Source organism: Dermacentor variabilis, chromosome 3 (genome assembly GCF_050947875.1).
Source record: "Dermacentor variabilis isolate Ectoservices chromosome 3, ASM5094787v1, whole genome shotgun sequence".
Lineage (NCBI taxonomy): Eukaryota > Metazoa > Arthropoda > Arachnida > Ixodida > Ixodidae > Dermacentor > Dermacentor variabilis.
The window spans coordinates 57,841,795-57,867,665 of NC_134570.1; the positions used below are offsets into that span (position 1 = coordinate 57,841,795).

Consider the following 25,871-nt stretch of genomic DNA (forward strand, 5'->3'; position numbering starts at 1 on the left):
AGATGGAATTGCGGCAGCTCGTTTCCGTCGCCTTGGCCGCGGGAAGAAAAGACCCGGCCATGCCGATTGGGGAAGATAATGACGTTGTGTCCCTGTTCCGACCCCGTTGGCGACTGTGCTGTCGCTTCCGATAGTCCGGCTGTCCCAACACAAAAGAAAGATGTGGCTCCTGCTGCGAACGCGCTTATGGCATATATATACTCTGCTGGTGCTTAGCGTGTTTGCAGGTCGTTGTTTAGCGCGCCTTCTTCGTCAGCTTTGCTCTCTTCTCCGTGAGGCAAAGATTTTTTTCTTTTGCATTTGCAGTCACGCTGTGACACGGGCGCGTTTTTCGCTGAGAAGCTCGCCTCCGGCTTTCACAGCTAAGTAGGCCGTCTAGGTGAACGAGTTCTTCGGGCGGCACGTGGAAAAACGTGACGCGTGAAGACGGCGCCAGTGTCGACTTTTCGCCGTTATATTGACGTTTCGATTAACTCCTTCGCGTCCGTGCGGCAAAGGGAAATATATATAGTGCTTTAAAGCGCGCTTGCCTCGGCAAAACTCCTGCAACGTCCGCGCTGTTGCACTTCCGGTATTCCATGCTTCGCGGCAAGCTTTTAGTAGGGTTAGTTTTCTCTTCTATTCCCTTTTTTGTTTCGCAACACCGTCTCCAGGTGTGCCTCAAGTAGTTCGTTTTCGTATGTCGACTCAAACGAAAATAAAACTGCGCTCGAGTATTACTTCGTCAAACTAGTTTGGTTTAAGCTCAAGCTCTCAAATCGTGCCGGAAGTTGCGTAGCTAAGACGATGCATCTTCGTACCTGAATCGGCCTTACAACGTGTTTGTGTTTGTCTCTGTGCGTATGCAGTCGGGGAGCTAAAATACAGAGACCACAGTATCGGCAAGAAAGAAATTTCTTCCAGCACAACTCTCGGAACTCAACGCATTGGTTCAACAGGCGCACTTGAGTTGTACCGCCTCATTTCAGCCTGCGTGCCTATGCTGCTAAGAGGAAAAAAAGGAATGACCCGTGGCATCTGTGGTCTCAAGACTTTTGCTGGCAACTGTACTTGTAGTGCTTTATTAGTCATTCCTTAATTATTTCTGCAAACGAAGACTCCACAGCGCACCTGTCCTTTCGTTGTCAATAGCAAGTTGAAGAATGTGGTAAGCGAGTAGCCTTACCGGGGCACTCACGCGATTCGAGCGCCACGCTTGGCCTTGGAATTCCTGCGCATTCGTCACACAGAGTTTGCGTTCGTGTTCTGCTAGGCGGGCTGTGTATACTAAGGATGTAGTTTCCTTCGTGCATAGTGTTTTCATCCATATAACGCATTACGTGCGTAAGGAAGAATCGGTTGTGACGTTGCATTAGATTTTTAAACAGAAGTGGTCTGTTGAGTGCTTTATTAACAGCGCAGCAACGGTACAGGATTTCGATCACGAGTTTCGTATGAAGGCTCTAAGCTGGCATAGTTGGTTCGCGCTCGACATGGAGAACAGCGCAGAAGGCGCGACAAGAGAACGAATAGCATGGGACCCCAATTCCGAAAACGCTCTCACGCCGGGATCGTTCTTAAGAGCACATTTTTGACCAATCCCGACGCTGCATATATTGTCAGTGCAGTTGGCTGGCCGACGAAAGTGAGGACGTACGAACGATATAACCTTCGTGAATTCATCCTCAGATGCGCTGTGCTGTGCCGGTCATCGCGTCGTCTGCGCTGGTTGCCTTGTTGAGCAACAGAGGCGTCTACCCTGCGCAGATGGGGAAGAAGACCGTGAAGACGGCCGACCACATCTGCCACCGCTAATCTCTCACCAATTAGAGCAAATAAAGTTTTTCCTCCTCCTCCTTTGTGTAGAACTCGCAGAGTGTTAGGATGTGATATGTATACCGTGCTGTTTTTTTTTTCGTTATGTCTTTACGTTAGCAGCTTTCCTCTAATTTCACTTCTTTTCATTAGTGCTACCTCCACCAAGCAGAATCAACATCATCGCTTGCTGTAAATAATTCCCGCTTTGTGTTTGCGCGTATTTCAATAACGTATGACCTGTTTCACCAGTGACCTTTTATTCAAAAAGAAAAATAGCGAGATAAAGGAAAAAAAAAGGTTTCCTCTTCTCGCGTGCTCTTCCTCTTTTCCTTACTGTAAACCCTTCGGCGTCTTATTTCACGCGCACGTTCACTCTAACAAGGCTCAGTCATTCCCTTCCCTGCGGCTTAATTCCGACGGAACGCTGGCGCTTTTCCATTTTCCTTCTTTTTCGTTGTTTGCTTCTTTCTGGATTTTTTTTTCTTTAGTTAGCTGCCTCATTCTCTCGAGAACAGCTGAAGTATTCACGATCACCTCGAGTTGCAGCCGGCTATTTAGTCGTATTTCCTCTTAGGTCCTTTTACGTCGTCTCAGACGATTTGACGTTGTTCCCCCCCCCCTCCGCCGTTTTTATCTCGTCAAGGTCAGTTAGTGGAAACTGCTACTGAATAGTTTCTTCTCTTGCCTTCAAATGGCGCTAGAGAACACGGCACATAGTGCAGCAACAATTTTAATTCAAACCGTGCTGTTCTTTCATCCCCCCCTTAAAGTGAGCAGCGAAGCATATGTATATTTGCTTCTTTTCCGTCATCTCGCGTGTCTCTATCATTTTCTTTAACATATGCACTCTTCTTTGGGAAGATAGTACAGTCGGCATCGAAAGCTTACGGACCATGGCGTCTCACAAAGCGTTGAACGTACGAGTAGCTTGTGACCGAAGGCAGTGAAAGCGTACAGCACCGCATTTTTCGAATGTACTACTACATTCTAGAGATTCGAAAAGCAGGCTGCCGTGCCTTGGCGGCCGAAATGCTCGGCTTTTCTTCAGAGTCTTCGGTCCGTAAACTTTTGGAGCCGACTGTTCATGGCGAGGTTTAGGGAATCTGAAAATGGGCACCGGGGGGAGGGAAGTTGGGGGGGTGAGACAGAGATATGTGTAGCCAGAAAAAGGAATGCTGTATCCTACTGCGTACGGAGAGTATTGTTGAAGCTACTGGCCGTCGTCAGGTAATCGTGGGGCCGATTTAATGAGGTGGATACTGTCCGCGAGCAGGTAGGAACTCAAGCTTGGCAACGGTATCGTCCTCTCTATAACCGTTCCTAGAGGTCAGCACCTGTTGGCCAGCACAGCTGCTCAACGAATAGTCCTCGCGTGTCTATAGGGGCACGATAAGTTCGGCTTCCGAGGTTCTGAAGAGCCGACGCGCTGCCATCCCCCACCGCCTCCAGAAGGCTGCGCAATGTAAAGGGAGCTGGAGAATCCTGGATTGCTCCCGGATCCGGAAATTTAATGCTGGTTTCACTCTCGAGCTACGCCTTTGTTCAGCGGCTGCTATAAGTTCTGTTCTTCTTTCTTTTTCACTCCTTCCTCCCCAAACTCCTGCGCACGAGGAGTTTTAATCCCCGCGCAAAAAGAACGACTCTTGCACCACCCTCCCTCCTTCCACTCTCTCTCTTTCACCCGGAAGTAACGGCCTCGAGCACTGAAGTTTAGAAAGGCAAAGACGAAGAGCACAAAGATTAGGGAAGAAGAGGAGGAGGGTCAGAGGGAGAACAAGGATCTGCGGCGCCGGAGTCTCGCGTACGCCGCTTACAGATACTGTAACGAACGCCGACACGCCGGGCGACCCCCTTTTCTTTTATTTTTTTGTGGAGCCTTCTGCCGTCTAACCTGCAACCGGCGGCGGGCCTTGCTTCACTGCTCCCGGTAATTAGGGAGAGGGGGAAGAAGAATCCCTCCCGCCTGCCTGCAGCACAAGGGAGCCGTTTGCCCGTGTCTGTTTTTCAACTCTCCGTCGCTTTCCCTAAATACGAGACGCGCCCGAGATACTCTGTTGCACGCACGTGCGCTTCGAGCCGGCGCCAACGCGTGTATTTTGTGTTACCGCTAACGCTGTATATTTCTCCCCTTTCGCGGCTGCTACACACTCTCTCTCTCTCTCTCTCTCTCTCTCTCTCTCTCTCTCTCTCTCTCTCTCTCTCAGTCTCGTTACCGTTCACGAACGGCTCGCGCATAGAACGCGGCTGTGGGATTTTGGGGAAAACCGGGATGTCGTTTGCCGCGCAGTCAGCCTCACAACCCCGTGGCATAGCAGTAAGCGGGAATGCGAATGAATTGCGAGCAGGAGTGGACACCAAGGTCTCATAATCGTATAAGAAAGCAGTATTTCTTTAGAAACTTGTTTAAAGTTAGCTGAGACACCCTGTGCAGTATCGTTGGCTTTTCGGGCTCCCCTAAGTTTAATGGGATACAAACTACTGTCACAGAGAGCCGGTTATTTTAAGCACGGTCACCCTACCGAAAGAAAACAAGTGAGGATAAACAAGAATATTCGCTAGCGGCAGATCTTCGGAGCTGTTCGGTGGCTGTATCGCTGTTATCCCTACTCACTTTAACCGAAACTGCGACTTTTCTTAACCCATTCTTTTTTGTCTAAAATGGTCTAGCTACAATGCTTCGCACACGCACTACACTGTGTAGCCCTCTCTGACGTCCACTATTGCTTTATAGCGCTCGAACACAGACGCAACCATTTCCTTGTTTGCTTTCTGTATTTCTTTTCTTTTTTTGAAAGGCGAATTGGCTTACAGGCGCCAATGAAAAAGTTCACAGTGCAGCGAATAAAGCCGCCTCGGGAACAATTCAGCAGCCGCCGCCGCCGCCGCCGCCGCCGCCGCAATGGCGACGTGCCAAGTCGGAATGGCGCGCCGGGAGACATGGCGCTTTTTTTACGGGGCGCCAAGCTTAAGCGCGATTTTGATGACGCGCTGAGAAGCTCTCTCGAGCTGTTTCGAGAAAAGGATATAAATGGAACCAATGCGAGCATTCATATAAACGGCGTCTCGTGGAATCCGCTGGACAGTGAAAGGTTTGAGACCGCTGTATACTTCCAGCCGCGTGCACCATGGCAACCGAAGCAGCAATGTGAGTGGGGTCACGCGTTCGCAGTGTATTGTGCCGGCATTGCCCAGTGTGGGCCCAATGTTGTCCAACGTCGGGCGTGTACATCGGCCCGGAATATCTGTGCTGCTGCGGAACGCTTGAGAAACAAAGCACGTTTACGTTTAGTCGTCTTTTCTGTGTGCCGTTCCGGAGGTAGAGGTAGAATAATTGTACTAATATAGAGCTGAAGGTCTGAGCTGTTGTGTTCTAGCCTGACACTAAGCGTCGAGGTAACGGGGTCGATACCACATGGAGAAAGGGGAGGAGAAGACGAAGACGACGACGCCGATGATTATGATGATGATGTCAGAAAAGCAGAGGTCCATGAATACAAAAGAGGAAATTAAAATTGGAAACAGAAACATTCGCATGTCCCATTCACTTTCTCTCATAAAGGTCACAATGGCCATCGTGGTAATACACGGGCTTATCGCCAGGAACCTAAAGGAAGAAGACTTCTTGAATGTGGCCAGTTGTCGACGCGTGCCAAAGATCCGGCCAATTATCGCCTCTCTTGCGACTGTAGCAGTCGCGAAGCACGCGGTTCATATTGCCTCCGCCGCGGTTCACAGTTCTCGCTGTCCTGAAAACTGCAACGTGTTGGACGCATGCAAATACAACGCCTTTGGCGTACCTTTTCCACTTCGCGCATGCTTCGCGCATTACTGTATAATCTGAAGTTGCAGGCACTGATGTGGCGAAACGCTGACAATGGAAAGGCAGGTTTATTAGTATGCAATGATAAAAAAAAGCATGGAACACTGCTCGCATTATATATGTGCCGTAACTGCCCGACGAATCGCTTGTGCAAACGCATTTGCCAGGGAAAACTATATGCTATATGCTCTCTTCCTCTATGCTGGCACCTTCTGGCTTAGTGACTATATAGAGTTCCGCCGTTGACAATGTGGTCTCGGGTTCTCTTTCCTGCCGCGGCGGCTGCATTTGGATGCCAGCGGAATGCAATAAATGCAGCCGATCCAACGAGTTGGCGTCTATATACAGCGAAGTATGAGTGCATAAAGAGTCTGAACAAGAGTTTGTGTTTATTGAATGTCCGGACAAAGTCACACAGAAGGCCTTATTCCGGCATAAAGGCTAATGCAATGCCGCCGCCGATGCCGCCGATGTGGAAAGGCGAGCTTTCCGGTAAGGCCAGCTTTCCGGTTCCTTCTTTTTCTTCCTCCCCACGGCCGGCGCCGCCCCTAGCGTGATGGATGGATGGATGGATGATTGTGGCTCAACCCTTTGAATTGGGCGGCGGCGGCGCGCGCCACCTAGCCTTTAATGGTTCTATATGCATGCATACCTATGTATTTACCCCTTTACTTTTGCGTTGATATTGTCCACCAATCAGATAGCCTCCGTTTAGTTATTTCTACCTGTTCAAAGTCTATTCTACTTTCACTGTCTTTAAAACCCAAGGCTTTGAATAGTTCCCCGTTAGATTCAACTGCAGGGTGAAGTTGTTTACAAGCAAGTATCAGGTGTTCCGCCGTTTCCTCCTCCTCTCTACACGCCTCGCACACCAAATCTATCTCCTGGTATCTGGCTCGGTACGTTTTAGTCCTCAGTACACCTGTCCTGGCTTCGAACAACAATGAGCTTCCCTTAGAGTTATCGTAAATATTTTCTTTGGCTATTTCTTGCTTAAACGTCCTGTATGTCTCCAATGCCGATTTGGTTTGCATCTCTGTACTCCACATACCCCTCTCTGCCTCCTTAACCTTTTTTTTTTGACAGATGATTCCTTACTTGTTCCTCCGCTACTGCCCAAGTATTTGCTTGTCAATTTTCTAGTTCGCTTCCTCCACCTCGTGTCAACATTCCTCGTGTATAAGTAACTGAAAACCTTCCTAGCCCACCGAATTTCCCCCATTTTTCTCAATCGCTCCTCAAATGCTATCTTGCTACTAGCCTCTCTGCCCTCGAAAGAAGACCATCCCAGATACCCCTGCACTCCAAGATTTGGTGTCTTGCCATGTGCTCCCAGAGCGAGCCTACCCACACCACGTTGCCTAATTTCCAACTGTTGCCGGGTCTCTGTTCTAATACATAGAACTGCATTGGCAAAAGTCAGGCCTGGTACCATTACCCCCTTCCATATCCCTCGTACTACCTCGTACCTATTGTAGTTCCACAGTGCCCTACTCTTCATAATCGCTGCACTTCTGTTACCTTTAGTCGTTAGATATTTTTCGTACTCTGTCAGATACTCAATGCCATTATTTATCCACACCCCAAGGTACTTGTATTTATCGACTATCTCCAGCGTGGCCTCCTGTATCTTATGCTCGCCGCAACTGTTATCATTAAAAATCATGACTGCTGATTTTTCTTTGCTAAACTTCAAGCCTAACCTGTCTCCTTCTGTACCACATATGTCCATTAATTCCTGCAGATCTTCTGCATTGTCAGCCATTAATACAATATCATCCGCGTACATCAGTCCTGGTAATGACTGTTCAGTCAATTTTCCTTGCTTGAGAAATGATAGGTTGAAGCCGAGTCCGCTTTGCTGTATTTTGGCCTCTAGACCTTGTAGGTACAGCATAAACATCAGAGGTGACAATGGGCACCCCTGCCTAATGGGCACCCCTGCCATGCTTGTAGGCAAGTGCCATCTGGTGGTGGCGCAAGAAACCTAGCGGCGGTGATGTCGCGCGCGTCCTTCGCTGTGATTGGTTGGCCTATTCGGCTACAGAACAGCCACGTAGAACCCACGGACATGAAAACCCGGTGAAGTTCGCAAAGCTTCGCTTTTGAAAGCGCACCTGCTATTGGGTGGTCGTTAATGAAAAAAAAAAACACCCAAATGGTGGAAACTATTACGGAGACACCCCACTACGGCGTCCCACAGAGCCGACCTCGCTACTTCGCGACTTGAAATCCCAGAATTTGATTATTCGATTCTGAGCCTCTCGCACGGACATCTCGTTCGCACCCAAAAGCGAATTGAGTAAGTGTTTTTCAATCACTCTAGTGTGGAGAAGGTGATTGCCGCTTTTCAAAACATGCTTTATTTTATTGTAGCCCGCAAGAACATAGCACCTTTGGAGACCTGACGCTTCTGATATACCTTATGTTCTATTTCGCAGGAGCGGCAGCTGCTTGAAGCCCTGGAGCAGAAGATCGAGGTCGAGGCCCAGAACGCAACCCTCGAGGAGGAAGTCGCCAGGCTACGGACGGTCAGTACAAGAGCGAGCGTTCATCGCTCTTTGAGCGAATGTACCCAGTGAGCTGAGATTTGAGGCCTTCTTCCCATGCGCTCTTGTATCCGCGTGCAGTTCTTTTTTGCAGAAAGAGGGCCGCTGTTAATAATCAGCGGACGCGCCGGGACTTTCTGGTGGCTCTACTAACCGCGATTATCCTTAAAATAATGCTGAATAGTAATCCTAGGTTGATCCTGAGTGTTTTATCAGTGTACTGAGCATACTTGAGACGTATGTCAGTTTTTATGTGAGTGGATTATTGGTAAGCCAGAAGAGACACACATACACACGCGCACACACAAAAGATGAAATTGAAGTTTTTGTATCAGCTATTTGTGACGTCATGAGATTTGGAAACTGTCTGTTCTGGACTATAGTCAATAGCTCATCGATAGACAGAAATTAGATTGCGTTCTTAAAAAAACCAAAGACTCGGGCTAGTGTGTTTCGAAAGCTCTTTCTGAATAAAAGCTGTCCAAACAGGCGAGAGTAGTGTTAAATCTGTGGTGCTGTGGTCTCATCGCAAAATTCAATAATCTAACCGATGTCCCTCATTTTCTCCGCTGATTACTAATACTTTTTCTGCTAAATAAACGCCAAATCGAGTTTTTGTCTTACAAGATACCTCACCCGACAAAACAAGCTTAGTGTTGTCCATTTAAGCCCAGTATATCTAAGAGAGCCGCTTATATCTTTGGTACATTGATGCGCATTAGAAATCCATCCTTTTTGTTGTTTAGTCGTTTCGCAGGGGCTTTAACGTACAGCCTGCAGCCCAGGCGCGTACAACTATAAATAGCATTCTAATAGTTGTACCCCATCTCTTATCCCTCCCACGCGAAGGCTACTACATCCAATAGATTCATTGTGCAGTCTTCGGCGCTGTCCCTTGTTAACTGAGGTCCGTGCTTGGCCTTCTTTCACTCAACTCCATGAAAAAAAGTTGGTCGATAGAATCGTCACGAAAGAGGAGCAACGCACAATGCACGGCATCTTTCTCTGTTGCGCTGTTCTCGCACGCCAATTTGTTTTCATCCGATTTGCTTTGATTCGAATCGATTTCATTCGAAGTAGTTGATTTTGTGAATTTATAATGAAATCGAATAAGAGTTTGTACCAGAGTGATCGGGACCTTCTTGACGAATTTTAAACTTCAGTAACCGCCGACGCAAGCATCGGACGGTGGCTCGCATGCAGCGTTGTTTGAGCAGCCCAATCAAAGGCTCTCTTCGTTTAAAGAACGTCACTTTTGCTTGCTTTCAAAACAAATAACATACCCTATATTGCGCGCTTTTTTTATCTAATTGGCTGGCAAGAGGCGAGGAGCACGGTCAAGTGGATAGGGTTTGGATGGGGCCTAACCAGTGCAGTGAAAATAGATAACCGGATGAAGAGAGTGGTGCCGGCGTCTGCGATTGGTCCGCTTCCACCTACTTAGCTTGCAGTGGCTGGTCGACAATCGCGGCGGCGTGCAACGGAAGGTTAACAGTGCCGCTATGACGCATCCTCAGCATAAAACAGTTGGTAGAGCGATGTCGTAAACGTGTCTAAAAGGCTGGATAACGTTGTACGGCCACACAAAAAGTGTTATTATGCCGAAATGAACGCATGCTCTCCGGCAGGTGCGAGTAGCCAGTGCCTGAGCAATAGGTGGGCAACCATCTTCTATTCCTTTCGGAGCGGGGCAGTCTCCGGCTATTCAGAAAAAGAAATCAGTTTTGTTCGGCACATTAATGAATCTTTAACGCGTAGATGTCACTTTGACGTGGTGACTTCCCGTGGTTTTGTGAGGTCGCGTGTCAGACCGGTGAAGTGGACGCAGTCCGAACGGCGAAAACGCGTCGAATCAGAAATAATTATTTTTCTTTTGTTCGGTGTAAGCTTACGTGATCAGTGTGGACACGTCATATCAGATGGCGAGCTATCGCGGTTTTCGTGACGTCGCGTGACAAACAGGCGACGAGGGGGTAGCCCGAACATTTTTTGACCAATCAAGGAGAGTTGACTGCAGAATTGGAATATAACAGTTAGGAATATTTTTACTTTATAGCACCCCTTGTTCACCCTTATGTCTCGCCATGGAGAGTGCACTTTACGAAAAAATAAAAAAGCGATACTATTTATGATAAAAGATTAGAATAGGGAATAAGTAATAAATTCACAGCTAATTAATCAATTAATTTTAATGAGTAAGTAAGTATTGTGATTATTATTTGGCATTTGGTCTGCTCAACTATCCACAACTTACCGTAACCCATGGTAGCGTATCAAAAACGTCACTTTAGCCTATATGCCTTAAGTTTCCTGTGCTTGAATAGCAGTAATCAGGTATCAGACTCGGCGTACCACATATGATGCGTTTGCATTGCAAGGTTAAAGCATTAATCGATTAATAGGATGTTTAATAGACCAATTGTCCACTCCTAAGAAAAAAACTGCGGCCGTATTACTGCAATGATCTCATTCCAGTTCCTTTTCCCGCTCCGTCGCTGATCTGACAGGAGCTTACCTCGCCTGCTTTATCGCCCGAATCGCCCAGTCCCTAGTGATTTATGTTAACAATGAATGGCAAACCGTACAAGAGCGTTGTTCGACATGACGGGCACATCTTCTGTCTGGTTAGAAAAGCCGCCGTTTCCGCAGTCGGGGAGCCTGCGAAGCGCCGGGAGGTCGCAATAGATAGGCAAGAGCTAGTAGCCACCGCCCATCTCAAAGTCCGGCTAGCGAAGGCGTCGCAACATACCTGCGCGCATTTCCCCCGAGAATTTTAATATTCCTAATCGAGTTCGCGAGGCAGCCGCGGCGTAAAATGGAGAGCTGGGCATGCCTTCCATTGTTACACGGTCAAGGCTCGACTCGCGCAGTTGGTTGTTTTTCACATTCCTGCTTGGAACGAACCTTCGTTGCGCGGTCGTTCTTGGTTCGTTTATACTTTGTTAGTCTTTTCCTGCAGTCTATGCACTGTAGTTTGTGTATTCGCTAAACACACGCTTCAAGCGTCCCAGATGCCAGCGTGAGCGAGGCGCTCTTATTCACTCTGAAAGTTCGGCTTCGCTCTCTCATCTCTCTCTCTCAGTATATTGTTGCTCTTGGCAACGCTTGCACTCTGTCTCTCTCTCTCCCTCAGAATATTCTTGCTCTTGACAACGCTCTCTCTCTCTCTCTCTCTCTCTCTCTCTCTGTCCCCCTCGCTCCTTCAGAATATTTTTGTTCTTGGCAGCGCATACATTTCGGCTCCCGCCTCTTCAAGGATGTCTGGGTAATAACACATTTGACAGCTACTGTATGCATTCAGGGAAGAAAAGGAAATAATTAAAATCTGTCTCGCCTGGCGTAGCGCCTTCCTTTTTTGTTTCTTTTTTTTTCATGCACAGACTACTGCAGCGGGCAACATCTACTCGCCCGACGCGTTCGCTCGCTTGTATCACGCTTGCGATATAGGCCTGCGAAAGTTGAATACAAAAGCTCGCGCAACGCCCTCGGCGCCGTCTTGGCTGAGACACCTTTTTCGCAACCACTCTCTGGCGAGTGCGTCTATAGATACTCAACGCCATGGTTATATTTTCTCAACGTCTACACAACTCCACTTTTTGCCTCGTAGCTACTGCCTTGCCACGTTATATATATATATATATATATATATATATATATATATATATATATATATTTTGGTGTTCTCAAATTTTTGTTTCTGTCATTCTTGGGGTTTAATATTGCGCTACAGAGGGCGAACACCGCGGATGCTACGTCTTCCTTTCTCCTTTCTTTTCTTTTTTCATGTCATTTGATGTCATTTGATGTCATGGCAACATTTAGACGTTCTTCGATAACATTCTCGAGGCAAAGTGCGAAGCGCTCGACTGTTGCATTGCCTGCTCTGTTTCTATGTCCTTATTTGTTTTTGTTTTTTTCGTCTTTGACACCTGCACAGGCTACGCAATGACTGTGCAACAGCTCTCATATAAGAACGCCCCTCCTGAGGTTTTTCTTTTCGCTTTCTTCGTCTCTATAGCAAGGCGCAGTCATTAGGTATCGATCTGAAACGATCTTGAAGTAACCTTGTAATCGACGTAAGAATCGCATGCGATGTCTCACCCGTCTTATTATGTGTTCAATCAGGGCTTCTTGTATCACTGTTGACAAAGAAAGCATGCACGGCAATTAGCAAGTTAGCGACCTTTTCAATGATTTCATCTCTATAGCGTGTTTGACCAATACCGCCTTCAATAACCAAAACTACAGGGCCTTGCGTCGGCTAATAAGGTTGCGAATTCACAAACCTAAACCGCTCAGATTCGATTTGTTAAACTTGCCTGGCGCATTGGGTATTTTGATTGCAGGCTGTTGTGAAATTTTATCTGCACAATTTCTAGGCTCTCTAGAGACGTACAATGTATTTCTCTCTCTTCACTGCTTATATCTTGCAGACGCCACGTCAAACAACACCTTGATCGAGCATGTGCGAACGTGAGCCTAGATAATTTTACTCTTAAGAGGCAACTGGCTGAAGTTTCATTATTCACGTAACGCACGGAAGGCTCATTAGGCTTTGCGAATATTTAAACTATTTCCATTGGTAGGAAAATTAGGTTTACATACATACATACATACATACATACATACATACATACATACATACATACATACATACATACATACATACATACATACATACACACACACACACACATACATACATACATACATACATACATACATACATACATACATACATACATACATACATACATACATACATACATACATACATACATACATACATACATACATACATACACAAAATAGTAGGTAGACAGTCTATTGTTTATTTGGCGGAGGGTCGGCAAATCAGTGGGCCCGTCTCCTCCTTTATCCCAGCCTTGCGCCACCGCGTCCTATATTGAAGGCAATCTCCGGCGGGTGCAAATTTTGGGCGAGCCGAGATGGCTGGTTGCTGCATGTGCGCTGACCTTGCGCGCTCCTTGTGCTGATGCTCACGTAATCCCGAGTTCCGGAGACTCGTTCAATGGCCGTGCTGTAGATAAGGTTCCTGAGTATAAGTATCTTGGTGTCATTTTTACGCATAACATGTCATGGTCCAAACACATTGATTACATATGCAGCAAAGCACTAAAAAAATTAGGTTACTTGAGGCGAACGCTAACCCGATCTCCTAAAGACACAAAGTTACTGATGTATAAATCTCTAATCCGCCCTGTTCTTGATTATGCTTCTGTAGTTTGGAGCCCGCATAAGCAGTTAGAGATTAATAAACTAGATGCTATAAAGCTGTGCGATTTATATGTCATCGTTACGATCGCGACTTTTCGCCCTCTTCAACACTTTCTTCCTTGAACCTAAACACGCTCTCTTCTCGTCGCCGTTTCGAATTATTAAAATTCTTGCATTGCATTGTCAATTCTTTAGTTAGGCTCTCAAATGATAAATACATTAACTTCGCGCCGGGATCATCAACGAGAAGACATCATGACCTAAACTTGATACCGTACTACTCAGGTACTAACATGTTCAAATTCAGCTTTTTCCCCCGCTCAATCGAAGACTGGAATTCATTACCTGGGTCCATTCGCTCATGCTCATCCCAAATTTTTGCAACCGCCATCCCAGATGCATAATCGTGCTCACCCATGTCTGACAGCATTTGTATAACTTCTTGTGTATTTTTCTTTCATTTTCTTTCATCAGTGCTCTTTTTGTAAAAGTGTTCACTTGTGTTTATTTGTGTATTTTCCTTTCATCGGTGCTCTTTAAAAATGTTCACCTGTGTCTACCGCTGTATACTCCAATGTATCTTCTGTACCTTTTCTTAACCCACTCCTGCTATAGCGCAAATTGCGCTGCAGTATGTATAAATAAATAAATAAATAAATAAATAAATAAATAAATAAAGGTAGAGGCAGCATATAGGATGGGCCCCTCGGTTTGCGCTCTTCATCACGCCAGCGTTATGACAGCGTGTGGTAGCGATCATCTAGTCAGATCGGTTCGTTCTTTCCCGTGGGGCGCGTGACACCACGCTTGCGAACTAAATTAGTAAGCGAATGTCTGCTGCAAGTATACGGCCGATAAAGCTACGAATCTTACTTCGTGCAGACGTGTAATACTTTGCTAATCGCTACCAATCCTCCTCCTTTCGGGCAAAACTGCGATTTTTTTTTAAATTCTGAAATATAAGACACGCGCCTTGTACGTAGAGTTCATGAATGTAGCATTAATTCCCCCTGTTTCTGGAGTAAAATTTAGTTATACAACTAGGTGTATCTACGGTGCAATACTGGCAACACCTTCAGGGTCCTGTGTATTAGCAAATTGTTGCTAGTTCGGATTCTACGCTTTGCCTATAAAATTTTGTGTCGTTTTCTCCTCTAATTTTCATCACTCGCGCGTCTGCTTGAACCTGTCTGTGTGGAGGTGTACCAAGTTAGCAGGCACCATTAGCTATAAGACTGCAAATACATGAACCGTTATACTCGCGGCTAAATTTCCCTGTTGCTCCCCTTCCTTTTCTTTTAAAGAAAATGCAGTTTTATACATTGATACAGAAAAATAAAAGGAACGTCTGCGTATTTCGTCGCACACTGTGGAGATAAATATCTCGAAACCGGTGTTATCCCGGGAATTCGTTCGAAGTATACACACCTTGCCGACTCACCGACTACGGTTCGTAAATTGCAATACGAGGCGTAAAGTAATCAGTCAATAACTCCATTTCTAAGTTGTGTTACTTTGCCAATTGCGCATTTCGACTTCTTGAGCAAGTAATGTCCGCCTGTTCGAGTAATTCAGGTCAGTGACTAGAATTATGTTCACCCCGCTTGGCGATAGTTAAAAATTTTCGTAAAAAGAAAAGGACTGGCTTGAAGTTCCAGCACTAGCTCCTCCTGGTGGTATTAGCTTTGGACATCCTGCTTTGAACTAGTGATTAGACTCCTGCCAAGGAGAATCTTTGTTTATAAGTAACAGTGCGTTTCTCACGGACCGAATGCGAAAAACTGGGTGAAAAACTTAAGCGCCGCTAACTTTATGGCGCACTTAGATACTGGTGGTCGTGACGTCTCGACAGGTATCGCGCTCGCGTGCTTCATGGGTGACAGCACACTTTCATCAGTCGCGTGCCTCTTAGCTCTACTGTGATTTCGAGCACGATGTGACGCTGCCGGGTATGCTCAACACACCTCGAGTTTTACAGTGGAGCTGTTAGAACCTCACTGGGTTTATCTTCACGTGCGCAGCTTCGCCGAGCTGGGGGAGAGAGAGCTGAGAGAGAGTGAAAGCAGAGTATAAAAAGTGCCTGCCGTGATTTATCGCTCACGGCCAACGCCGCGGACGCCGACACCGACGCCGACGACACCGGCTTTTCTGCGACATGAGCTCCTTAACGCTATCGCGTTAAAATAGCATTACACAGCATAGCGATGCGGCGAGGGTGTGTGCAGCGCATCGGAGGATAAGAAGTGGCGTGCACAAGAGCGAGCAGTGCGGATGCCCGGTTGCGTTCTCTCTCCCCTGACGCGCGAAGCAGGGGTGTAAGGCGAGGTAGGACGGGCGTTCTTCTCCGGCGGCTGTTAGGGTGCCCCGATGTCCTCCTCGCCTGCCGCTCCGTACAGAGTGGGGACAACCGCGGCGTCAACGACGGCGTTGGCCACGGCGTCCGCCTTTGCACGCCGTAGGGACGCGTTGCCGGCCCTCGTGTGTCTTGTGTGAGGTTTGGCACTACTTTATTGGCCTCTGGTGGTCTGTGGTGTTTGCGATAGCAGAGCCGCGCATATCTTCTTTTAGATACCTCCAAAGGTGGTGAAGTCAATCGTTTCGCCTTTTCTTGGCAAGAACGTATGGTCATTTTGGTTTTGTGGTTGAAAGGTTATGGGACGCCTTGTGATATTTCTTTTTGTATTCTCTTGTGCCATCGTGCGGCTTTTTAAAGAAGAAACGGCAGTTTGCAGCGTCACTTCCTTTTTTTCGATTTTCACTTTTTGCCTCGTACACCTTTTTTCTCTTTCTGTGTGTGACGCTGTGTTATCCTTCTCTCAGCATGCCTTCCTAGGACGCCCAGGTGAGCCCTTTTTTTGCGGCAGTGATAGCTGCGCGCACCTGTTTGCATTTCTAGCATTTTCTTTTTCTAGCGTAATCAAGCCGAATGCTTTTTTTTTTATATATAGCTGGTTTCGCACGCGCCTTGGCAGAAGTAAACCTGCGGCCGCAAGAAACTTCTGGTGCCGTGTTCTGGCAACTTAATGCACCGACAGAAAAAAAAAATGAATGTTTGGAGGTTGGCGCAACGTAGGAGGCACCTCTTTCTATCTTTTCAATGGAAGAAGAATGCGTGTCATGCCTCAAGCACGGACACGTGTAATCATTCAAGTAATAAATGACGAAAACGATTCGTAACTTTGCCGTTAGCTGCAGAGAAAAACTGTTGAAAATATGCAGACCGTGGCTCGCTGTTTCCTCTCTTATCTGGTGTGCAAAATGCCGGAAGCTTGCAACATGCAGGGTCTTTTATTGCATAACAGCAAAAAAAAAAAAAAAGAAGCTAACGTGTGAGAATACATTAGATGAAAAAGATTTGCCAGATATGATTAAACCGTGTCCAACTGGGGTTGTTGGAAATAGCACTCCTTCGGCTGCTATATTTCCACTTATATGAAATATAATCACTTCCTTTAAAAAAATCATCAAAAATTTGCAGGAGGTCCGTTTTGACACCCGAAGAAAAAGGAGCTTGTCGTTTTTTTTTTTCTCGAAGGTGCGCAGTGCTCGTAACTTCGTTTTTTTTTTTTTTCAGCTCTTCTGGCGATTTGAAAAGAGTTTGAATTCGATCGTTTCGTTTTACTGGCGAACGATTTTTCCATTGTATCTGCATACTCACACACACGGCTCCGGACCGTCATCGACAAAAATGTAGCACATGATTAATAAATGTAGGCACTTCACGCGAAAAGCGCGCGTTCACAAGTCGACTTTGTGCGTTGTCGTGCGCCACGACTGAGTATGTTGACACCTTCGATGGAGCACGTGTGTACAGCTCTGGGAAAAGATTGACGGCACGTATTAACGTGCGTAATAGTATGCATGCCTGCGTCTACATGAACGTGGCGTAAAAGTTTAGTTAGTTAGTTAGTTAGTTAGTTAGTTAGTTAGTTAGTTAGTTAGTTAGTTAGTTAGTTAGTTAGTTAGTTAGTTAGTTAGTTAGTTAGTTAGTTAGTTAGTTAGTTAGTTAGTTAGTTAGTTAGTTAGATGTCTTATGGCGCAAAATCGTAGTGCAAAATTCCACGTCTGAGCATTCAGGGCGTAAAACCAACAATAATCATTTTAACACGGTTGTCCTGCAATTTCCACGGCGCACACTCGTCGCACGCGCATGCGCCGAGGCGAAGGAAATGACGCAACGCACGCAGGTTTTTTTGTTGTTGTCGCTTTCTCTTGTCGCTGCGTTTGTTCTGTTGTCTGATCCTTTTGCTCAACTCACCCGCGTTGCTCGAAGCGCCCTCAACGCGGGCCACATGTAAATGAGTGCAGTGGTGCAGCGACGTGTCGCGTGTCACCTTGTCGTCGTCGCCCGCAGGCGGAGACGGAGCTGCGCGTGCGCTCGGCTGAGCTGGAGGCCGCCCGGGGCGAGGCGTCCGCCCTGGAGGCCCTGGTGGGCCACCTGCGACAGGCGGCCGAGCAGCGCCGCCTGCTCGAGAGGCAGCACGCGCAGGCGCTGCACGAGGTGCGGGCCGCGAAGGCGGCCGCCGCGGCCGCCAAGGGCTCCGCCGAGGCGGCGCACCTGCTCACCATACAGACGCTCGAGTCCAGGGTACGGTGTGCTGCCTGCTGCTTCTTTTTGTGCTGTCTGCTGCTGCATAGTAAACATATATCCAGGGGATATATATATATATATATATATATATATATGAACTCTTCGCCGACAACGAGGCGAGCGACGATGTAAGGGCTGGACTCTCGCAACCGAGGTTTAGTTCTTTTCGTTGTTGTTGTTGTTGTTGTTGTTGTTACACGAAGCGTGTGCGCGTCGCTGTGTACCTTGTGGGAGCGTTTCTCAAAGTGCGGGTCGGGGCCCTCAACTGGGTCGCGTCCCATTTTGTCTGAGGGTCATGGAGGATCCAGCTACTATCTTTGGGCACCCTGCATGCCGGAACAGAGATGAATTTTCAGTCCCCGGTGTGCATACGCTTTCGGCGCCGTTTTCTTTATAGTAACATAAGTATATATATATATATATATATATATATCCCCTGGATATATGTTTAATATGCAGACTGTAATACTAGTCTTAGCCTCAAGATAGACGGCGAAACGGCAAGCCAAACGGCGATCTAAACCTTCAGTTGCCACAAAGATAAATTTGCCAAACACGGCCTCCCAACCGCACAGCCAGTTTTGTCGCGCCGAAACTGTAGAATTGGGGTTCAGCAGATGCGGTTGCATCAAGAAAGCAAATCCATCCTCCTCAATAAAATACACGAAAAAAAAAACCATTCACAAGTGTTCTGGCAGCTCTCAGCTGTGCTAAATATCCTAATTAAATTGATATGCAAATGCCCCTGCGCCATTAAAGGAAGAAAAAAGTACATTTTCAGAGGACTTAATATACGAGTAACGATATGTGTGTGTGCGGGGGGGGGGGGGGGGGGGGGGGTACCACCGTAGCTTTGGTGCTAATAAAAGAGGCCACGTACGTAGTGGAAAAGTTTGAGAAGCACTGCTTCATAGCTTGTGCACTTTAATTGCGACTTCAGCGCCGGTTCTGTTTCCACGTTCCGCTTCACACTGCGTCTTCACGGCGCCCGCATAGGGGGAAAGATAAAGAAAAAAAAAACCACCGCATGCGCTGAACTCATAACCGAAGTTTTTGCGGAATCAGAGTCGTGGCCCCGAGATTTCCGACCCGCAGACCCCGCGCATGGCTGGAGCGAGCCTCTCGTGTCACTTCCAGCCGCTATACGCGCCTGCTGCGCAGGGCAGCTGGCGCTACTAGCTCCCTCGCGGTTTATTTTATTTTATTTTTTTTCCTGCCAAGTGTACACACCTCGTGCTAAATGAAACCGTACTTCTGGGTGCCGCCCCCGTCCTGTCGTTTCTGCTGCGCACTGTGTGGGCGTCTTCCTCAGGTGGCGTTGTCCTCACCATATCGGTCCAGTGCGCCGATTCGCCCAGTTGTCAGTCCTCAGGTGCTACGTGCTACGAGGCACTTAGCAAACTGCAGAGGTTTGTACATTCGCGAAACATTAGTACGGTTATAGCGAGAGGGGAATGAGGGAAACCGAGGCGCTCGATTTCTTTTCACTGACGGCGCACGGAGCCAATATAAATTGAAGACGGGGGAAGGCCGATTTACGGGAAGTAGCTGTTCCGTCGACTCGCGTTTGCCTTCTTTTTTTTTTTCGCTACATTAGTTTAAATAAAGAACACAATGTTAGTCTATTTTCTTTGTTTATTTGGCGGGTGTTTGCTCGATTTGGTTAAGACCGTTCTTATGGCCTTCTCCAACTTCTTTTTTCAGAAGTCTCCGAGCTGTTGCTCACCGAGCAACAAGAACTTTTCGAACCATGTACTGGGGTCACTGCGTAGAGAATTAATTTCTCAGAAGGTGCAGGGATACCTAAAAATGGGACATAGAGAATACTACAGGAGTAAGAAAAGAAAATCCAGGAAGACAGGGCAGGCCAGCAGCTCTGAAGGGTACAGCAAACGATGCAGCAGGTAAAAGAAGAACAATGTAAGAAAAGGGGAAAATAAGAATAAAACAGTTATTCCAAGCAACACAAAACGCATACGACACTGAAATAGTGCTAAAGTGTGAGACATGACTGTTGCATAAATGTCTTAGCCACCGGCGACGAAATGGAAGCAACAAAAGTAACTAGAAGGAAATGACTAATGCACGGAAAAGAGAGAGCTGTCTTGTCATTGAGCCTTATCGTATTGTTGATTTGCTTTGCAATTTCAAGAGTCTTCACGTAGATGCTCGCTTCCGCAATTCGCTCGAAATGAACGCGCATGGGGTCATTTAGGAAAACAAAGGAGCGACCACTTATTAAGTATCGAACGGTGAACCGATACAGAACGTAAAGAGCGTGTTCACGGTTCCGCTTCAACGTTCAACTTCGGAGCGACGGTAGTTTTACAGGAACCGCGGGACAGCGAATAGCTACAGTTCTTGTCACTCGCGGTGGGGCTTCAAAATTTGTTAGAAATAGTGCGACTGACAACGCTGGTTACGTGAAACGGGGAACGAAGGATTGAAATCGCTAACAAGTAAAAAAAAAAGAGTTCCGTCATCAGGTTTTACGTAAAAGTGCTATGAATTTTGCCCCGCAAGTTACTTGCTATGACGCGTCAAATTTCTAACATTTGGTCACCGTCAAGCACAGCCTTCCGATTTTGTTGTTCTAGTTTCAGTTTTCGCCCTCAAGGTTTGTTTGGTCCTCGCTAGTACTACTGTTAGCACTACCTCTCACTCATTCGGTTCGTTCTGAGAACGCGTTAGGTGATGCTACAGAACGTGGTAACTGAACTCGTACACACACAAAGCGGCCCCCTAGTCTAAATATTGATACCTTGGATGACAAACACCTAAGTTTCGTTTCCAGTTAGATATTACAGTAAAACCTCGTTCTAACGAAGTTAAAGGGGGAGCGAGAATTAATCGGTTGAATCCATTACTTCTTTATATCCATTTTTGCATGTACTACACTACGAATCTATATGGGGATTTCAAGGGGAATTCAATATATCCATTATTTCGTTATATCCTGTTTCATTATGACCACGTTTCTCTGTGGTTCTATGAATGCAGAGCTTCCGGCTTAGTTGGCTCTGCTTTTTTTTAGAATTCGGTCCCAGAAGGAAATTATTCGACTTTCGCGCGTTTCTTCACCCTTCGTCGAGTGATAGTAGCGGAGTGAAAGCTGTGGGTTCCGTTAGCCCAACAGAAATGGCAACGCGACATGTTCTCCCATTGTGTCTGCCTCTGACCTCTTCCCATGCGATGCGGACTGAATGGAAGTGGATCACAATAAGCAGGGGTGGCAAGTCTTCCCCCGTTCTCCGAAACACCCAGCCGGCTAACGTTACCGATTGGCTAGCACGAGCACTGGTAGCCTTCTTTGCACAGAATGGAGTTGCCCAGATGGAGGTCCGCCAATGAATATATTTATATATATAAAAGGCAATACCCCCCCGGAAGCGCGAAATTTCACCGGCTCTTCCCCATCTCCGTATAGCGACGATGGGAGACTTAGGCAAGCTGCGAATTGCGGCGCTGCATACATGCGTCTTATTCCTAGCTTGAACTTCCTTTTTTTTTCTTCTCTCTCGGGCGAAGAATTCCCACTGCTTTCTCTTTTGGCTTTGGCCCTTACGCGCGGGATAGACTAAAATCATTTCTAGTTTTGCTCGGCGAGATGGGAACGAGGAGCCGTGCGCGAAGGCGATGGTTGGAACGAAAACCGAGGACGTGCCTCGACTCTGCCACGCCGGGAGATGATGGGATTTCTTTCGCTGTGCAGCGCGAGAAATGGTGCGAAGCTTTCGCGAGCTGTCGTGGGTGCTGTCGGTGTACGCACCGACAGCACCCACGAACAAAAATAAATAAATAAACAGCGGCGCACTGCAGTCGCGTCCCTGCGCTGGCCGTGTTGAGAGCCTGGATATCGCGAGGATCGAGCTCGCATGCGAAACAGAAAAGCTTAGACGAGAGCCGAAGAGTCTTCCTCGGAGATTTCCCTAGCTGCGCAGAGCAGCAGCTCCAGCAGTACGTAGTTCTTTGTGAGGTATTATATTTTTTAGTTCGGATTTTATAAACTAAGCGTTACGAAGACATTAAACAAGGGTGTTTTAAAGCTTTTGTCTCGTTTGCTCGGTAATCTAGATGCTAAGCTATTTCGTTTAGGTCTGCTGAGATTCTACGGCTAGCTGTTGACGGAACTGAATATTTGAGTTATATCGCAATGCCTCATGTACATTAAAGACAAAATAGTTAAAACAGTTCTTTTTTTTTTCCCTCATACGACACACTTATCTAGAGCCAACGAACTTTTCTCGTCCTTTTAGAAGAGTTATCGCTACCCTTATATTCAGCTTGATCAGGAGGCAAATAAAGCACCGAGCGACTGGATTGGCAGGGATTCTGCCACCGCCTTGTCCCGCATCGCCACTTACCGACACCGCATGAACCTCCGTGTGTGTAATCTTCAACCTGTTGCGCCGCTTTAGAAGTTAATGTCAAATTCGAGCCTAGTAGCTCAAACAACAATTATCTCCATAGCTTACGCGGATACCGCCAGAAACGTGTAGTTATCACTGCTTGTTGCTGACCTAGTTGTTTTATGCTTACTATGTGGCCACAGGATGCGAAAGAATGTGCAGTCGGACTGGGAGAGAAAATAGCGTCTTTCCTGTGCTGGTCTCGCTTCGAATTGGTTCGCGTCCTATTACGCCGTAATACGAACACTGTACATTTGAGCTGAGGAACGTCTTTCACAATGTTGAACGGGTGTGACGTCGCCCTACGCGAGTGGCCTTCTGTGACTCGGCGCATTCCATCAGACGAGTTCTTCCAAGGATGTTGCAAGTGTCCTCGGCGACACTTCGGGCACAAACTGCTGGCGTCGATGATCACGTGGATAACCGCATTGTGCACACGCGTCCTCCTCACCCCCCCCCCCCCCAACCGCCTTCGCAGGTGCGCGAGCTGCAGAAGAAATGCGAGCTCCAGAACGTGCTGCACGAGGAGCTGGTGCTGGAGATGGCCGCGCTCCGGCGGCAGCAGATGCAGCAGCACAGGACGCGATCGGCCAGGGAGTCCTGGAGGGCCGGTCGTTCGCTGTCTGCGGAGGTGAGAGCCTATAGGCCACCCTTCCTTCGCGTGTACGTACAGGGAGGAGTACGAGGGAGAAGTCCCGCGCTGCAGACTCCTTTGATGCCTCGCTAAGGACTTGCGACCTTTTAACTGTTCCGTGGTTATACAGAAGCGGAGTCAACTGCACTCATTTCATACTTCCCTGGAGGTCTCCTTCTGAAGGCTAACCTAACGCAACGCATGATTACTGTCGGCCGACTGACATAAATGGGCGCATTCACCATAGCATGGCCATGGTCCAGGGATAAGGTCGCAGGGGCGGAAAGTGTCCGGTGTTTTGCAGGTTGTGTGTTGTTTGAATTTGCTTAGTAATGCCCAAGTCGTTGTCGACGGCGGCGGATCTTATCGTAACATCCGACATACTTTTTCTTAAAATGGAAGCATGAGCTGATACCAATGTCGCCGCGTTTTTTCTCGAGAAAGGTATCTGGACCATTTCTCCCGAAGTGTCGTGTCCAGCTTTGGCAGCGATGTCAGCCTGGACGTTTCCTTGTATCCCGCAGTGTACTGGTATATATAGGAGGAGTTAGTGCGGACATGTCGTGTAGACCTTTCCACACAAGAACTCAGTGAAGGGCCGCCATACTTTTCTTTGGACTGTTGCGAGCCCCCGTGAGCGAGCACGTGGGCTCTAAATCAAAACCACACGCGCAGCTCTCCATAAAAGACGTGTTTTCGCGCTTCGATTTAAACGCATAGTATAGCACCTACTCGACAACCACCATAATTTCTGGGCGGTGTGCGCTAACATACGCGGTACCCACGTGTCAGAGTCACAAGACTGCAGACTTAAAAGTTTGTGGGTTGCAAGTATTCTTTATGCGACGCACGCAATTGGCAATGCATACTTTCCCACTCGGCGCCCCATCGCCCTCCCTTCCTTCAATAAGACGGTATACCTGTGGTTGGCGCGCCTGGCGCTCTTTGGTCATATTTCGCCCTTACACCTCAAAACACGACATTTATCGTGGACCTTCGGTTGGCCGGTTGACACGAATACACGAAAATACTTCTGCATCGACAGAGGTATTTGGAAATCGCCGCCGTAGGCTTTCGTCCTGCAGTGGACACAAATAGGATGATGATGATCATGATGACAATGATGACGACGGTTGAATGCTTCGGAAAGCGATTAGCTTCTTCGTGTCGCATCGAGAGCGGTGCAGAGAGCGCGACAAGGCGTCAAGGGCCACCCTCGCAACGCGGTGCCCCCATCTCTCTCTCTCTGTCAAGGTGGTGCCTTCGGACCTGGGCGACCACGCGAGCCTGCAGATTTCCGACCACCTCCTGCTGGAGGCCGAGCGCTCGTCCAGCTCGAGTCCGCGGGGCGGAAGCAGCGGCGGCGCGCGGTCGGCCTCGCCGACGCCCCTGCTGGACACCATCACCACCACGACCACGACCACCTCGTCCTCGCGGCCTTTCCTCGACATGGCCCGCTCGGCCGGAACCGACGCCCTCTCGCAGCTGGCCGCGGCCGCGGCATCGGCTGCAGGAGGAGGGGCTGGAACTCCTTCCTTAACCTGTTCCTCAGGTGCGACGGGCCCCTTAAAGCGAGCAGCTTGGTCGTGTACTACTACCGCGTTACTTATGTTATATATCAGAGAGCTTCCTGCAAAAATCACTAGGGGTGTCGAAAGACAGAACAAATACAGAATGAAAGGCAGAGTAACTTTGTCGGAGGTGTTATTGGTATGCCTGTAGACTGTATGTGCTGTGTGTCTGTTTTTTGCACCCTGAGTGATTGAGAAAGCTTTTGATTATTTCTCTTTTTTTTCGTAATTTAAATTGTTCTTTTGTTTGGTTTCTTTTCAAATTCATATTGTTTTTTTTCTTTTGTTTAGGGCATTAATTTTTTTTCTTTACGTGTGGATACAGGATACCGGACCTTTCGTCAGCTCAACTTCCCCTACTGTCTGAGATAATAAGCAAAACAAACAAAAATGGAATAACTGCCCGCGGTAGGGATCAGTGAGCATAAGTATTAAATTGATTTCTTTAAAGTTTGTGCTCGTGGCTTCGAGCGAATTTCTGATGAAATATTGAATCGAAATTGCAATGATTCGAAATGGTTGCGTATTTGCGCTGAGCCTTGTCGCCTTCTGGCGTAGAGGAAGATACGATGGCTTGAAATGTTAGGCCGAGAAAAGCGGATAAAGCGTAATAAATAAAAGCACGGGAACGTTTGAAGCCACAAGCGCAAATATTTGACAAATCCATCATGCTCATTATTCGCATGGTAGCTGAACCATTGCAGCAATATGGTTAATTACCTCTAGCATTTTCAGTAAGAAACTCCATGTTCGTTAGAACGTAGACAGATGGAAGTGCTTTGTGTTATCCGAAAACTGAGAAGAAAATCGCACAATCCAACCGGGTCACGACCTGGCGGGAGACAAAAATTCAACTGTTCTAGTTGAACTGACTTTTGAACTGCCAGTTCATTGCACTGCATTGGTCCTAACAAGGCCCGCAAATCACGTCGTCTAAAACTAGCAACGGAGAGAAATGTTAAAAAGAAAAGGAATCTGCCCCGATTCGGAAGCTATCATTACGATTATAACGTCTATTTGGCCATGTGTAGGTTGTCCCAGCTAACTATCATTTTGACTCCTCCGAGACTGCAATGTAGTCAAGCGAACATAATCCCCGCAACTCGTAAATAGAAGGCCGTACATATTTGCTTAGCTGTAGCTGCGAATTTGCCTCTAAGATCTATGACGCAAGTGCGATGTTCCAAACCTGAGGTCTCGGAGGCCTGTAATTGTCAGCTGTGCCGCGCTCGCCAGATGCCACTGGGATGAAGACACACCTT

The 25,871-nt window shown here is 47.4% G+C and overlaps 1 protein-coding gene across 4 annotated transcripts in view; it reads left to right on the top strand.

Annotated features, from left to right (window-relative positions):
• Rbp (RIMS binding protein) overlaps nucleotides 1-25,871 on the top strand; it is a 456,906-nt gene that overhangs the window by 346,242 nt on the left and 84,793 nt on the right. For all 4 annotated transcript variants that reach the window (XM_075685259.1, XM_075685260.1, XM_075685262.1 and 1 more), the window contains exons 7-10: nucleotides 8,059-8,148; nucleotides 17,759-17,992; nucleotides 22,883-23,035; nucleotides 24,293-24,590. In XM_075685259.1, the coding sequence (XP_075541374.1) occupies nucleotides 8,059-8,148; nucleotides 17,759-17,992; nucleotides 22,883-23,035; nucleotides 24,293-24,590 (775 nt within the window). The remainder of the gene's footprint in view (nucleotides 1-8,058; nucleotides 8,149-17,758; nucleotides 17,993-22,882; nucleotides 23,036-24,292; nucleotides 24,591-25,871) is intronic.